The sequence below is a fragment of the Haliotis rufescens genome, unplaced genomic scaffold (genome assembly GCF_023055435.1).
Source record: "Haliotis rufescens isolate VD_foot unplaced genomic scaffold, xgHalRufe1.0.p SCAF_1, whole genome shotgun sequence".
In the NCBI taxonomy this organism is placed as follows: Eukaryota; Metazoa; Mollusca; class Gastropoda; order Lepetellida; family Haliotidae; genus Haliotis; species Haliotis rufescens.
The window spans coordinates 74,422,670-74,440,587 of NW_025963779.1; the positions used below are offsets into that span (position 1 = coordinate 74,422,670).

General features: G+C 43.7%; 2 protein-coding genes across 2 annotated transcripts; both read right to left on the minus strand.

Annotated features, from left to right (window-relative positions):
* Positions 1-4,692: 4,692 nt before the first annotated feature.
* LOC124146765 (aquaporin-9-like) lies at positions 4,693-11,360 on the minus strand. Its single transcript, XM_048400832.1, has 7 exons — positions 11,101-11,360; positions 9,885-10,011; positions 8,487-8,624; positions 7,817-7,935; positions 6,752-6,969; positions 5,530-5,741; positions 4,693-4,936 (listed from the first exon to the last, which is right to left on the minus strand). Exons 1-7 carry the CDS (start codon positions 11,185-11,187, stop codon positions 4,905-4,907), a joined length of 933 nt encoding a protein of 310 aa, XP_048256789.1. The 5' UTR covers positions 11,188-11,360; the 3' UTR covers positions 4,693-4,904.
* A 2,875-nt stretch (positions 11,361-14,235) lies between these two features.
* Positions 14,236-14,850, minus strand: LOC124146833 (mucin-17-like). The gene has a single exon (XM_046517314.2). It carries the CDS (start codon positions 14,848-14,850, stop codon positions 14,236-14,238), a length of 615 nt encoding a protein of 204 aa, XP_046373270.2.
* Between the last annotated feature and the right edge of the window lie 3,068 nt (positions 14,851-17,918).

Here is a 17,918-nt window from a genome sequence, read left to right on the forward strand (position 1 = left end):
CCATAACCATATGCCTGCTAATGAACATTTTGTATTCACCGATAAATTCCTAAACTTTAGCACATTCTGACAGCAGGCATATAAATGTTGCTATAAAAACATTCAAAAAAGGAAATAAACTTTCGTTTTTAATTTGTGTAAGGGTGGAAAGAGCCAATGTCTGTATTTTGTCCCTTTTTACCCTTAGGCATTTGCATTGGATTTAACATGTGAGATTGATTAAACTACTACTGAAAGTATAAACACACACTATTGAAGCTCTTTTAAATGATTTAAACTAATGCAAACTTTGTTGAAATGGTTGAAACATAATAATAATGTTTCCAAACTTTCAAAAACTCCAGTTTCAACCACACACGGAAATGAGAGCTAAAAGGGCCAACAGCTAGCAAAGTGACTTTTGCCATTTGGGAACTTGACTTTGGCCTTATTACAGAATTTTAAATCGCTATATTTCAAAAAACTTATCAATGAAGACAAAAAAAATAATTCTGCAACTAGACAGGAACTCATAGATGTTATTAATGCAATAATATGCCCTTTTGGCTCTAAGTTCTTCAGTGAAAGATAGCTGTCACGATCGCACATTTTGTTTGTGGTGACAGTCTTAATGAAAGTGGGAAGTCCGCACAATGAAGATTGTGGTAGTCTAAGAGTAGTGGCATATTTTGTTGATCAGATTCTGAATTTGTTCTTCTCAACACTGGGAAAATGACCGGAGTTGGTCTTGTTGATCTCCTCTTGATCTGCATTCGCATCTTCCACATTAGCAGGCAAATTTAAATGTAATCATTATTGGAATGTGTTTCATGACGATCCTTTGAGAAGTGGTCATTACCTTGTTTTTACAGAAATACAAATTAACCCTTTCAGAGGCAGTACGAACTATTAGCCTCGTTGGAAATTTAAATGAGCAAAATGCCCTGACTACTCTGAATTATATATGCAATGAAGGAAATTGATCTGATTTCATTAATGATGATATTCACACTGCTAATGCCTGTGTTTCTTCGGAGATCATTACAACTGCTGAAGAATAAGTTCTAAACCATGGTTTAATGAAGAACGCGAAAGGGAAAACATTGCTCGTAAAACCGCAAACAATACAGTCCACTTTATATCCTTGCCAGCAAATCTGGAATTATTCGTAAGAAACGTGCATAATTCCAACAGATGGTTCGCACATGTAGAATTTAGCAGACATTCATATCGAATATTAAGCGAGTTTCTCTGCCTTCCCCTGTGTGGTCGAGAGTTAAAAACGTAAGTGGCAGCTGTAATTGTAGCCAATACCAGTCGTGGGTGCAAATAATGATATGATCAATTTACTTGTTGATTAATTGAAAAAGTCAATTGTTCTGACAATATCCGTGATACATTTAGGCAGCCGAGGGTATATTCGAAAAGGCATGTGAACCTGATATCCTATCAATGCGCAATGTGCGATTTCAGTTGTGGTTACAATGCACCCATCTCTGCTGATGAACCCTAACAGATCAGCTGTTGGATAGGCATTACTTAGAAGTTGACGGATGACAAAGTAGACACAATTTATGGACAACAACTTCTTTCTACTTTAAAGGCGACATTTCGGTATAGATCCTTATACCGTTGTCAGGCAAGACTGAATGATGAACATGGTACAGAATATATATAGTGGTGGAGGATTAACAGACAGCAAAACAGCCATCTCGAACCATATCAGTAACTGTCCTAATCACAACATCAACTGGGACAACGTCCAAATCCTCTGCAACAATCTCCATGACTTCACTAAAAGAAAACTAACAGAAGCTATCCACATTCGCCACCACAAGCCATCAATCAACAGAGATCAATGCTACATGTATTTCATCCAATCCGTCTACTACGAGCCCATTAAGCAATAATCACCACACCTATGTAAACTTATCCTGTTTATTTGGCTTCCCCCTATGTGTTCTCCGTCCATCATGTTGTGACAGTATTATCCTTCTGTTGTCATAACCTACTCATGTTATCCCACTCATGTATGCAATTGTTGTTACTGTTTATCCTCCACCACTTTAAATATTCTGTACAATGTCCCCCATTCAGTCTTGCTTGACAACGGCATAAGGATCTATACCGAAACGTCGCCTTTACAGCATTAAAGAAGTTGTTATCCATAAATAGTGGCTACTTTGAATGTAAGAATACGTCCCCCGGGGATGACAGTGAATGTCAAGAATTGTTAAAACATTTGCAATAGATATATGTAGTGACTGTGCAGAATATAACACGTGTGACTGGGCAAACTGTATGCCACCGTTTGGAATGGGCACTCTGAAGATATCAATACTTCACAAGGTGCATAATGCTGATCTGAACAACTCTATGCCACTTTTACAATCCTTGTGATAGTGCCTTCTTACACCCGGAACGTGTACAGGTCTAAATTCCATAGTCTATAAAGGTATGAATACATTTAGAAGTATTTTCACTTCGCACATGCTGAGGACATTTGAAACAACGGAGCTCCTTGGGCATACTGGATCGCAGACCTGGTATTTCGTCTCGATCACCTTTCCGTGTCTGCTGCTGACTTCATTGCTATTCTCCAGACGCTCAACTGGCTTAATGACAACAGCAAGGCTGTGATTATTACCGACTCCGAGGCAGCTGTACGTGCTATTGGATCTGGAGCAACTGGATGTACAATTAACATTTTGCATGACATCTTAAGATTGGACTCTGTTCCCAACTCTCAGTGTGTATCATGCGACCATGGATCTCAGCCCATGTTGGGATAGAAGGTAACAAAATGGCAGGCAAGGCTTCGACTGGGTCACTGTGGTCACGGTGTTCATCATAGTAGTTTAGATAATGATGGCTCTCCTCTGAAGTCATTGTAATGATCAGGTAAGCGAGACTGTTAACCACTATATTTCAGAATGTTCTGCTCGCAGCAGAGTTAGACAATACATAAAAAAATATCTATATCCTCGACACTGGGCCTTAATCCCGTGCACGGGTCAATTCAACAACAAGCAGTGCAAGAGTTTGTTCAGCAATCTGGTAAATATGAGGTAATCTGATCAGGCAATTATTTTAACTGTTTTTATTGTTCTATAATCGGATCTTGTGCAGTTTTATTGATCTCCAAAATGAGTGGCTCTCTCCTGCGGTTTACTAAATCTTCTGGCAGGTGCTATTTATTGTCAATATACTTAACAATTGATATTCTAACTATTTCATTGCAGGTATTCCTTCTTCTTCAAGTAACTTCTGATATCAGGGGTTATGTATCTGAGATTATATATCGTCAGTCATCTATATGTAGAAAAAGAGCCTAGAGTGGCGGCCATAAACACGGGGTGTCTCAGGATCATCAACATCACAGGCTGGTATGAACGTCTCAGGAACATCAACATCACAGGCTGGTATGGACGTCTCAGGAACACCAACATCACAGGCAGGTATGGAGGTCTCAGGAACATCAACATCACAGGCTGGTATGGACGTCTCAGGAACATCAACATCACAGGCAGGTATGGACGTCTCAGGAACATCAACATCACAGGCCGGTATGAACGTTTTAGTAACATCTACATCACAGGCTGGTATGAACGTCTCAGGAACATCAACATCACAGGCTGGTTTGGACGTCTCAGGAACATCAACATTACAGGCAGGTATGAACGTTTTAGGAACATCAACATCACAGGCCGGTATGGACGTTTCAGGAACATCAACATCACAGGCTGGTATGAACGTCTCAGGAACATCAACATCACAGGCTGGTATGGACGTCTCAGGAACATCAACATCACAGTTTGGTATGAACGTTTTAGGAACATCAACATCACAGGCTGGTATGGACGTCTCAGGAACATCAACATCACAGTTTGGTATGGACGTTTTAGGAACATCAACATCGCAGGTAGGTATAAACGTCTCAGGAACATCAACATCACAGGCTGGTATGGACGTCTCAGGAACATCAACATCACAGGCTGGTATGAACGTCTCAGGAACATCAACATCACAGGCAGGTATGGACGTCTCAGGACCATCAACATCACAGGCAGGTATGAACGTTTTAGGAACATCAACATCACAGGCAGGTATGAACGACTCAGGAACATCAACATCGCAGGCAGGTATAAACGTCTCAGGAACATCAACATCACAGGCTGGTATGGACGTCTCAGGAACATCAACATCACAGGCAGGTATGAACGTCTCAGGAACATCAACATCACAGGCAGGTATGGACGTCTCAGGAACATCAACATCACAGGCAGGTATGAACGTTTTAGGAACATCAACATCACAGGCAGGTATGAACGTTTTAGGAACATCAACATCACAGGCTGGTATGGACGTCTCAGGAACATCAACATCACAGGCAGGTATGAACGTCTCAGGAACATCAACATCACAGGCTGGTATGAACGTCTCAGGAAAACCAACATCACAGGCTGGTATGAACGTCTCAGTAAAACCAACATCACAGGCTGGTATGAACGTCTCAGTAAAACCAACATCACAGTCTGGTATGGACGTCTCAGGAACATCAACATCACAGGCTGGTATGGACGTCTAAGGAACACCAACATCACAGGCTGGTATGGACGTCTCAGGAACATCAACATCACAGGCTGGTATGGACGTCTCAGGAACACCAACATGACAGGCTGGTATGGACGTCTCAGGAACATCAACATCACAGGCTGGTATGGACGTCTCAGGAACACCAACATCACAGGCTGGTATGGACGTCTAAGGAACACCAACATCACAGGCTGGTATGGACGTCTCAGGACTTCAACATCACATGTTGGCATTGACGTCTCAGGAACATCCACATCACAGCCTGGTGTAGGATGTCTCCGGAACACCAACATCACAGCCTGGCATGGGTCGTCTCAGGAACACCAACATCACAAATGGGTATGTGACGTCTCAGGAGTATCTACAGTAATAAATTGAAAACAGTATTTGTCTTGATTTCGTCATAATAATTTAGGTAGTCTAGTGGTTAAAGCGTTCACTCGTCACGGCGAGGACCCGTGTTCTATTACAACATGGGTACGTGCAAAGGCCAATCTTGGTGCCCCGATCGTGAAACTGGAACGATAATGTTAATAAAAGGCGTGATAGTTATAACTATTCTCTCAACCTGATTTGAACTTTACATTTTTATAATTATAACAGATTCAAATAAGGCATCATCAGTGTACGTCCTCGTTGATAACATTATCCCCCTGCCATTACCACCCACTCCCTCTACCTTTCTCCTTCCTCTGCACTGTGCGGGTGAAGGCATACAGGGCCTTACTTGTTTGCTATTGGTGCTGCTGAATCCAGAGCCACGACTCCAGTGCCCAGTTGTATGTAAGAGTTATTTTGAACACGGGAAGGCGACCAGAACTGTAGCGAGTAGCTGGCTAATATCTTAGCTTTTTTCTCCCCAGCACAGGAACGAGAGACATCTGATTCAATGTTGTTTCTGAGGCAGTACAGATGTGGTAATGGTAATCAGATTGTGTTAGTGTTTAAACCTACCACAGCTGAATGTTGGATTTATGTGACCCCTGTCCACGGTTGCTATGCTGACCACGTGTCTGCCATTGTTGCCGGGACAGGAGCTGTCGATGAAGTTCTTCTCCTCGTCCGGCCAGTGCAGTTCTATGAACATGGTGTACACCAGCCAGGCCAACACAGCACCCACCATCGGGCCAGCCACGGGAACCCAGAACCAATTGTAGTCCCGGAACCTGGAACAGTCCTAGAGGTTGTCTGCTCACATATCCTTCATGTATATTCAGTGGTATAAGACGACGCAAATTGCATCCTCTGGCCGCGCCAGGATCCGATAAGTATGGGTTCGAATCTAATTATATTTTTCTCGATTATGACCCAGTCTTTAAGCTGTCAGCCCCATACATGTGGTTTCACCAAAGTGGTAAACGTGCAAGACATGCCTCACTTTGGGTCTTCCTCCCACGTCAAGCTGTCAAGTTGTCAAGCTGTCCGTCAATGAGGGGGATGGCCACGCGAAAAATACAATATATATTTGTTTGCTCTGGATATCATGCCTTGTTGCTGTCGGACAGACCGCCTAACACACAGAGACCGAGATTTGTTATCATGACATTGAAATAAAAAACACACACATTTTCACATTCACAAAAAACATATGAGAATCGAAATGTAACAGGTGGGTGATAGCATAAGCATCGTGGAAACGTAATCGGTTATAACGAACTCAAAGGGACCACTAATTTTAGTTCGTTACAACCGTAGTTCGTTATAAGTATATATACGGCATAACTACAGCATATAGTCGGAACCAAAAAGTAAGTTCGTTATACCCGTCAGTTCGTTATAAGCGTGTTTGTTATAAACGTAGTTTACTGTATTTCATAAACATAGTAAATATGTGTTTTTTTCTTTTTGAAAACAACCAGAAACCGTTTTGTTGTTGTACTTTGAAATCAGTCCTTAACAATGCACGTGACACAGGAACAACACAGACATGGCTGTTATACCGACCCGGTGTTGGGTAGTATACATACTTCAGGTGACTTAATCACTTTGGGTTTCATGCTAAATCGCACAGAAATATCAATAGTTGCATTTCAGAGATATCTGGACGGTGTACCATGTCCAGCGTGTAAATTGTTTGAGACATTTAATCCTGAAGGTGTCATACTTTCATGTTTGGCTGGAGTAAGTACAATATGACCGAAACAGAACCGCCAGTATCAGTCAGGAAGTAACTTACGTGAAAGGATCTGACCCCCATCCGGCTATAGCGGTAAACAATCTCGGACCGAGGTCCCTCGCCGGGTTGATGGCGTAGCCACAGTTGAGGGCGAAGCAGGTTCCCATGCCCAGCATGATGGAGCCGAGAGCGACGGGGAGAAAGCCGTCGCTAGGCGCCATGTTGCGTCTGTCTGTGATGGCCAACACACAACCCAGAAGGATGAACGTGCCGAATACCTGAAACGTAGAATTCAGCAATGGGAGCGTGGCCATTCAACTCTCACATTCGTTCTCATCCATATATATATACAAGTCTCACAAAGCACTACACACATATGTGCCTCTAATCTAGGATCACAATAAAGACTGCTTTATTAAATGAGCGATTTTGGGACGTATTACAGCTATATCATGGCGACTTACAGACCCCCTATGAAGATCCGGGTTAGAATAGGTCTTCAGCAACCCATGCTTGCCATAGAAGGCGACTTTGCTTGTCGTAAGAGGCGACAAACGGGATCGGGTGGTCAGGCTCGCTGACTTGGTTGATGCATGTCACCGTATCCCAATTGCGTAGATCGATGCTCATGATGTCAATCACTAGATTTGTCTGGTCCAGACTCGAATATTTACAGACCGCCGTCATATAGCTGGAATATTGCTGGGTGCGGCAAAACTTACAGAGCAACCAGGGCCCCTTTCATATTGATGTTCGAGTTGCCCTCTTAGGCTACGACAGACGTAACTTACATACTTTTACACAGGTCCACTGTAGTCTGTAGCACCCTGTTAAACGGGGCCGGAACAGTATCCAGGTTGCAGACCGTTAATGTTAATGTAGTATCCATCCACAATCAGCATCCATGCTAGCCACCTAATCCCCTTTATCCCACCTCTTAACACAGTGTATTAGGTGGATTACTCTTCAGCGGATTTCACATATGGGAAAATAGAGAACGGTGTTTTAGATAAAAAGGCACGTCTTTAGTGCAAACGATGATAATTATAAGTCCATTTATAAAGCGCCAAATTACATCCACCAACTGTTTGCTTGTTACAAGCACCTAAACCAATCTTAGCTCACCTGATCGAAAAAGCAGCTTGCAGTAGACACGTACGGCTGCGGATACGTGGCAAATATCCCGGCAGTAGCTGTGGGGCCTGTGGTTGATCTCAGGCCGCCATCGTAGTTGTTCAGGGCATCTGGTTGCAAACAGTACTACAGTTTACAGCATAACTCGGTGGACTTGTACAACACGTCACGTATATCATTCCTTCACTACTAGACGTTGATCACACTGGAGTGAGTGAGTTGGATTTAACGCCGCTTTTAACAGTATTCCATATTATACCGCGTGTCATATCACGGCGTGTCAGCTTAATGTGGGAGGAAAGCCCGAAGTGATGCAGGTCTCAGGCGTTTGCCACTTCAGTGAAACCCACGAGCACGGGTATGGCGCTGACAAATCTAGAAACATAATCGGGACGAACCGGGATTCGAACCCACAATCATAGATTTCTGGCGTGCCCAAGGGACGCAACTCTGCACAGCGAATCGCGGCGCCTTAGACAACTGGGCCACCCGTGTCCCCCACTCTGCCTGGAAGTACCACTTACACAAACCATTGCGTAGATCGATGGTCATGAAGTCAATCACAGGATTGCCTGGTAAAGACTCGAATGTTTATAGACCGGTGGAATATTGCTGAGTGCGGCGTTAAACAACAAACAAACAAATAAGCTTACAGTCTCACCAAAGTAAAGCAGATACTGCACCGCCGCAGCAAGGAAGGACCCTCCTAGGTTGGCCATAGTGTAGAAGGGCCACTTGTACCAGGGGATGACACCTCGTAGACACAACGCCATGGTGACGGCGGGGTTCAGGCACCCCCCTGAAACACCATATTAGGTACCAAGTGAGAACATGACAGATGCTTTGGACACTGAAATACAGTAAGAATGATGGAAGGGATTGCACTTGTTGCGGGTAGATAATGCTTGATCTTTGAGACCATCTGGACCATCTGGCAATTGAATGATAACGTGTATGCTAGGAGTGCGTTCAATATGATCATTCACACAACCATATTTGTTCCTAGCTTAATTTTTTAATATTTTTACTTCAATCTCGAAAATATCCTGCGTACAACTTATGTCAACTTCCTGACACCCCTCCAGACCAGTAGATACCAAGCATGAGACCCAACTGACTTACCTGACACCCCTCCAGACCAGTAGATACCAAGTGTGAGACCCAACTGACTTTCCTGACACCCCTCCAGACCAGTAGATACCAAGTGTGAGACCCAACTGACTTTCCTGACACCCCTCCTGACCAGTAGATACCAAGTGTGAGAACCGTGTCGCCTACCTGACACCCCTCCAGACCAGTAGATACCAAGTGTGAGACCCAACCGACTTTCCTGACACCCCTCCAGACCAGTAGATACCAAGTGTGAGAACCGTGTCGCCTACCTGACACCCCTCCAGACCAGTAGATACCAAGTGTGAGAACCGTTTCGCCTACCTGACACCCCTCCTGACCAGTAGATAGCAAGTGAGAGAACCGTTTCGCCTACCTGACACCCCTCCTGACCAGTAGATACCAAGTGTGAGAACCGTGTCGCCTACCTGACACCCCTCCAGACCAGTATATACCAAGTGTGAGAACCGTGTCGCCTACCTGACACCCCTCCAGACCAGTAGATACCAAGTGTGAGACCCAACTGACTTTCCTGACACCCCCCCCTGACCAGTAGATACCAAGTGTGAGAACCGTGTCGCCTACCTGACACCCCTCCTGACCAGTAGATACCAAGTGTGAGACCCATGTCACCTACCTGACACCCCTCCAGACCAGTAGATACCAAGTGTGAGACCCAACTGACTTTCCTGACACCCCTCCTGACCAGTAGATACCAAGTGTGAGAACCTTGTCGCCTACCTGACACCCCTCCAGACCAGTAGATACCAAGTGTGAGACCCATGTCACCTACCTGACACCCCTCCAGACCAGTAGATACCAAGTGTGAGACCCATGTCGCCTACCTGACACCCCTCCTGACCAGTAGATACCAAGTGTGAGACCCATGTCACCTACCTGACACACCTCCAGACCAGTAGATACCAAGTGTGAGACCCATGTCACCTACCTGACACCCCTCCAGACCAGTAGATACCAAGTGTGAGACCCATGCCGCCGGCGAAGCTGACGGACAGGTAACTGGACAGTTCCTGGCGGCTGAGGACATACTGGGCCCCGGATGCTATTGCGAAGGTCTACAGCGCCAAGATGGACAAACAGAAACATGTTTATAGACCAGGAATTAAGCCAAACTTCAATTAAACCTTACCGAGTAGTAGAGAAAGGTTTACTTAGTGATATTAGTTCCGTATATATTCCCACCCCTCTAATGTAGATACCAAGTGCATTAAAGTTGATATTTTGTCACCCCCTCAAAATCGTTTATGCATTGTCAATGATTAAAAGAAATACATCAAATTTGTTATTTAGATTGGCAGGTTTTGAAAATGTTTCGTTCCCTCATGTTCTTGGCGTTGTTGTTGGAATGAGAAATGTATGAAGACCAAGCCTACTTCACAAAAGGAACACATTCCGTCTGGGTTGAAGTTCCGGTTGGTGCGCATCAAACACGTCAGTGGAATAGTTGTATGACCATGGTGTCTAGAGTGAGTGAGTGAGTATGGTTTTACGCCACTTTTAGCAATATTCCAGCAATATCACGGCGGGGGACACCAGAAATGGGCTTCACACATTGTTCCCATGTCGGGAATCGAACCCGGGTCTTCGGCGTGACGAGCGAACGCTTTAACCACTAGGCTACCCGACCGCCCCTGGTGTTTAGAAATATTAAGTTCGGGAGTGTTGTTCATATTAATCATTTAAAGACGTTGGGCTATATTTTCTGATGTACTAACAAAAGCTAAAGTTTTACTAATAATGATTACATTTGTGGTACTCCCTATGGAATGTCACTTTAAAGGCAAAAATCGTGGTCTTTGCAAAAGAGTATTTTCAACAGGAAGCAAGATATCCGAGCCGTTACTGATTTAGGTAACTTTTCTAAGTTTTGTTAAGGTTTTAGTATTGATTAACAATGACAGCAGCTGAGCTGATATTAAAATAATCCCGTCAGCTGAAACATTTTCACATACCACAATGTATTCATATCACAGCACAAATAGAGAGTTAAACTCCAGTAGAACATTATTCATATTGGAAACAAAGACAGGCAATGCATTCTCATTTTCAAGAATGAATCTGTACAGCATATTAAATTTATTCCATGCTTAAAAAACGCCAAAAATTTACAATATATTTATTTTGGATAATCGCAAAGTACTTACCACGAGAATAAATGTCCCCCAAAACTCAGCAATTATCTGTCTTGCCAGTTCATTTTTTATTTGCAGCTTTTTCTTTAAAGTCATCATATATTACGGTCGTTATCCAGTATGGAAGTAAACAGTGCAAACCGCTGTCACGTACGTCCTCGACCCGTGGTTGTTGCTGTGTGTAGGGCCGGCTGCTATATCCTTGCTGTGATGTAATTGAGATGAGCCTTGGCAACATACATCATACAGATCAGTCCACGACCTATCAAGTAACGGGGATATTAACGGCGCATCAGCGTTCAGTGGGTCAATGATATGCTAATTAACAATGATTTTCTGTCACTCATACTTTGTGATTAAACTTTCTGTTGTTTATGAGTGTCCACTTTGTTCGACAGCTGGTTAACACTTCTGTTGTCTTTGAGTGGATGAGATTAATGTGTTTAGGGGTGAGGTGAAATGGGGTTTAACGTCGCGTTCAAAAATATTACACTTGTGTAGAGAAGACGGAATAGTGGGACAAGGAACGCGCTTAGGTTTGTATTGAATAGCTAAACATATTGTTAGAGTGCAGATGCACCTGATTATACAGGGTATGCATCTACTCTCTGAACAGAAACAACCTCCCTGTACTAAGCACAGACTCTGTAACCTGCACTATCGTCGCCATCTTAATTTCTAGATTTTGAGGCACCATTAGCGGTACACTTTTCAACTAAGTGTGATCCCCACTTCATTTAGGACCCGTTAAGATCCGGGGTAGAGTAGGTCTTCAGCAAACCATGCTTGCCATAAAAGGCGACTATGCTTGTCGTAAGAGGCGACTAACGGGATCGGGTGGTCAGGCTCGCTGACTTGGTTGATGCATGTCATCGATCCCAATTGCGTGGATCGATGCTCATGATGTCAATCACTGCATTGTCTGGTCCAGACTCGATTATTTACAGATCACCGTCATATAGCTTGAATATTGCTGAGTGCGGCGTTAAACAACAAATAAAGAAACAAACAAACATAACTTCATTTGGAGGGGAGGTCATACGAGGTATTACAGTTGTATAACGACATACATGCATGTGCGTTTGCGTGCTTGTACTAGTCCTGACTAATGCCGATTGTAAATTGCTGGCCCACTGAGATACCATTCCGCAGTTTAACATGGATACCCTACTCAGACCAGTCCTTGTTTTATCCCTTTAATGCCGAGCGCCAAAAGAGTAACAGCAAGTACCATCTTTTTATGTCTTTTGTTATGCCGAGGCTGGGGATCGAACCATCAACCCTCCGCTCTCTGGACGGACGCTCTATCCACTACATCACGGAGGCGGGCAACTTGTACAGATGATAGCCGTGATTCACCAGGTGGTGTGTAGGTACCAGGTTTGTTTGTTGCTTAACGCCGTGCTCACCACTATTCAAGCTACATGGCATCTTCCCGAGGCAAGAGAGTTAACTGACTATAAAAGTCCAGTTTCCACCCTTGCCGAACTAGGCTGGTATTATGGAGTTACATTTTGGCTGGACTAACGAGTCTATGCATAGTCAAATCAAAATCGCGCACCGAAATCGAAATCCGGTTCGTACACTGTCGTGCAGATTTCGATCGATTGCAGGATTTGCAAAGCATTTGCACCGCCAAGTCGTGGTCAACAGATATTTTCTAAATCTTTTCATGTTTTTAATCAAGGTGCTTACGTGATTTGATGCATTTCGCGATGTAAGACCCGTTTTATCACAATCTTGACCTTGATTATCGATCAGATCGTCCTGACTGGGCGCCACCATTTTGTGTGAAGCAAACGCAAGTGATGGAATCTCATTGGTCCATAGGAGAGGCTTAAAAGGGAAATAACTGGTAATTGCCACTGGCCTAGTTCGGCAAGGGTGGAAACTGGACTTTTAAAGTCAGTTTACTCTCTTGCCTCGGGAAGATGGCTACATGGCGGCTGTAAGTAAATGCAAACGAGTGATTGATATTATGACTTACGATCCACGCGGACTGGGTACGATGACATGCTATCAACCAAGCCTGACCACTCCATACAGTAAGCCACTTACGGCCAGCACAAGCGTCTTGGGGGCAATTCTAGCGTTGAATCCCCAAGGGTCAAAACCAAACACTGAGGTGGAAACACACATATACTCCACAGCCAACACCATGTGTAAGCAGTGTGTGATGCGTCTGTGAAGATATACTTGTCAAAGGAGTTCCTAGATGAAAAAACTGGGATCATGGTGTTTTATAGGGTGAAGGTTGGGGTAACATGTCATTGCCCGCAATGAATGTAAACTCGTAAAGAAGTTGGTGTCATAATAATGTATTTCAGTAAAATACCTAAAAGTAATGTCTGAGATTAAGGTAGCGGCATTACAACATAGTATTGTTCAGGGTGGATATAGGGGTCATAGTATCGTTCAGGATGGATATAGGAGGTCATAGTATTGCTCAGGATGATATAGGGGGGTCATAGTATTGTTCAGGATGGATGTATGGGTCATAGTACTGTTCAGGATGGATATAGGGGTCATAGTATCGTTCAGGGTGGATATAGGGGGGTCATAGTATTGTTCAGAATGGATATATGGGTCATAGTACTGTTCAGGGTGGATATAGGGGGTCATAGTATGGTTCAGGATGGATATAGGGGGTCATAGTATTGTTCAGGATGGATATAGGGGTCATAGTATCGTTCAGGGTGGATATAGGGGTCATGTTATTGTTCAGGATGGAAATAGGGGTCATATTATGGTTCAGGATGGATATAGGGGGGTCATAGTATTGTTCAGGATTGCTACAGGGGTCATAGTATCGTTCAGGGTGGATATAGGGGTCATGTTATTGTTCAGGATGGATATAGGGGGTCATATTATGGTTCAGGATGGATATAGGGGTAATAGTATCGTTCAGGGTGGATATAGGGGGTCATAGTATGGTTCAGGATGAACATAGGGGTCATAGTATCGTTCAGGGTGGATATAGGGGGTCATTTTATTGCTCAGGGTGGCTATAGGGGCCATAGTATTGTTCAGGGTGGCTAAAGGGGCAAAAGTATTGTTCAGGATGGATATAGGGGTCATAGTATTGTTCAGGATGGATATAGGGGGTCATATTATGGTTCAGGATGGATATAGGGGTAATAGTATCGTTCAGGGTGGATATAGGGGGTCATAGTACTGTTCAGGATGAATATAGGGGTCATAGTATCGTTCAAGGTGGATATAGGGGGTCATTTTATTGCTCAGGGTGGATATAGGGGCCATAGTATTGTTCAGGGTGGCAATAGGGGCCATAGTATTGTTCAGGGTGGCTATAGGGGCCAAAGTATTGTTCAGGGTGGCTATAGGGGCCAAAGTATTGTTCAGGCTGGCTATAGGGGTCATAGTATTGTTCAGGCTGGCTATAGGGGTCATAGTATTGTTCAGGCTGGCTATAGGGGTCATAGTATTGTTCAGGCTGGCTATAGGGGTCATAGTATTGTTCAGGCTGGCTATAGGGGTCATAGTATTGTTCAGGCTGGCTATAGGGGTCATAGTATTGTTCAGGCTGGCTATAGGGGTCATAGTATTGTTCAGGCTGGCTATAGGGGTCATAGTATTGTTCAGGCTGGCTATAGGGGTCATAGTATTGTTCAGGATAGATATAGGGGTCATAGTATTGTTCAGGCTGGCTATAGGGGTCATAGTATTGTTCAGGCTGGCTATAGGGGTAATAGTATTGTTCAGGCTGGCTATAGGGGTCATAGTATTGTTCAGGATGGACATATGGGGTCATAGTATTGTTCAGGATGGACATAGGGGGGTAATAGTATTGTTCAGGATGGATATAGGGGGTCAGATTATTGTTCAGGATAGATATAGGGGTCAGAGTATTGTCCAGCGTTGCCTGTGAATGTAAGTGTATCACTGTATGGTCCGAAAGGCCTTCATGATGAATATAGATTGGGTGTTTCCACTATCGACTGTCATAAAGCCATTGTGGTTATGATAAGATAGATGGGCTAGGGACACGAGGTTTAAGGTTGTGAACTGGTTGACCCGGTCACTGATGAAAACAGAAGAAAAACGCGACAGGCAATGTCCCCAGTGTGACCAGAACATATATCCTATTATACAAAACACGCCTGTCAACAGCAGCGACCAGGAGATATAGCGTGCTTGTCTCTGTGACAGATACCGATATTAATTGATGAAAACGTATTGATCAGAGTATTAAAGTAGAAAGTGGATTGGTGGCATACAAGTACTTAATATGGCCGACAAACTGCCGGCGTGACTTTATATTTTTTATCTGACTCACACAGACGTTCAGTAAGGAGAGAAATAAAAATAAGGAATCACATTTTTTCGGAGTGTCTTGCAAATAATGCGCTCTTGCAAATAATGCGAAAGTATATATACTATTCAATACAGGCCACTCGGTATTACATGGCGCGTTTGTTGTATAACGCCGCACTCAGCTAACAGACCTTCCGCTCTCTGGACGGACGCTCTGTCCACTAGACCACGGAGGCCGTTGACGTGTATAGATGGCCGTGATTCAGCAGATGGTGTGTAGATACCAGGTTTTGTTTGTTGCTTGACGCCGTACTCACTAATAGTACAGCTATAGGACAGCGGCCTGTATATAATCGAGTTTGAGCCTGACAGTCCCGTGTTGATATTATGAGCGTCCTACGCCGTCGGTGTACGACGACACGCAATCAACCAAGTCTCCCAACAACCCCATCAAATAGAGTCGCCTCTTACAAGCAGCAGGACCCGTGAAGATTCCGGGGTAGAATAGGTCTTCAACAACCAATGCTTGCCGTAAAAGGTGGCTATGCTTGTCGTAAAAGGCGACTAACGGGATCGGGTGGTCAGGCTCACTGACTTGGTTGATGCATGTCATCGATCCCAATTGCGTGGATCGATGCTCATGATATCAATCACTGGATTGTCTGGTCCAGACTCGATTATTTACAGACCGCCGCCATATAGCTGTAGTATTGCTGAGTGCGGCGTTAAACAACAAACCAACCAACCAACAAGCAGCAGATATATTTTATCCAAGGTCATAACGGGGTTTATTTTGTTTTAGCTCAACTATAAGAATGCTGTAATTCTACTGAATTTTCAAAAAACAATATTCAAATTGGTACATGAAGTCACATTTCCAAATGTATTATATATAGTAAAATGCCTTGTTTATATTTAGTTTTTACGGCTAGGGTGGCAGCACTATGACAATGTATGGTTAATGAACGGAATAGTTTGAGTGTGTACTTTGTTAAATACAACGGGTGACTGAAATAATGAGCCGCGCCCCGGGCGATTGGGGTGCAATGACACTTCACAGATTGTGACCATCGGATCCCCATTTTAGTCGACTTACGAGAGCAATTATGTCCTGACATGTTTCTGATGTGTTGTAAAAATGTAACAATCGTATATGCTTTGTTTGTTTGTTTGTTGTTTAACGCCGCACTCAGCAATATTCCAGCTACATGGCGGCGGTCTGTAAATAATCGAGTCTGGACCAGACAATGCAGTGATTGACATCATGAGCATCGATCCACGCAATTGGGATCGATGACATGCTTCAACCAAGTCAGCGAGCCTGACCACCCGATCCAGTTAGTCGCCTCTTACGACAAGCATAGTCGCCTTTTACGGTAAACATGGGTTGCTGAAGACCTATTCTATCCCGGATCTTCACGGGTCTAATCGTATATGCACAGGGCGGCGTCTTTACATATATGATAATACGTTAAGCGAATTGTCGATGTACATATATTGCCTGATTCATCAGTATCAAAGTGACTGAGGGTAAACATATACAAATTTTGTGTGTTCATCTTGACTCAGCTTGCCGTTACCAGACATAGTGTCCATATAAGTTCCTCAAAAGTAAGTGAGTTTGGTTTAACACTGAGCATTTTAGTTCCATGACGAGGTGTCTTCCAAACACTTTCCACAAACGTCAAAAGAGCTCACACACACACACACACACACACACACACACACACACACACACACACACACACACTTGAGTTAATGAGTTAATTGGGAAAATTTAACGGGAAAGAACTAATAAACGAGATCTGGACGTCAGGCTCAGTGACTTGGTTGATTGCATGCGGTATCCATATTGAAAGATCAGTGCTCGTGGTGTCAAGCACTGCATTGTCTGGTCCATACTAGATTATTTGCAGACAGATGTCATAACTCATGTCACTGAAATATTGCTCAGTGCCGCCTTAAGCAAGAAACAAACACTCAGCACTGACCGGATTAACATGGTTTCATATCACTACGATGTCTGAAATCTACAGGGTGTCGTCCCTTGTGAGCTGACATACCCCACTCACTAACTCATAGGTCATATCAGTGACTGCGGTTGAAAGAAGTTGTACAACATTATCAAGAGTTGGTTACGTCTTACAAAACACATAACCCAGAGAGAGTTGTCCCCCTTGCAAGACAAACTGATTATCAGAAAAACAGGCCGCCTCATGACTCCTCTGAGGCGTTTGTCACAGAGAGGTCGGAAAAACTGGATCTTAATTTGATTGAAAACAAATATGAATATCCACTGCACATTATACAGATATCAAATGTCACTTTACCATTTGCACAAAACGACAGGCTCAGAAGAAAGGGCCAGGCATAATAATGGTCCTTTTGGTCCACAAGAAAACTGAGTGAGTGAGTGAGTGAGTGAGTGAGTGAGTGAGTGAGTGAGTGAGTGAGTGAGTGAGTGAGTGAGTGAGTTGGGTTTAACATCGCTTTTAACAGTAACTGTGTGTCAGCTTCATGTGGGAGGAAAGCCCGAAGTGATGCAGGTCTCAGAC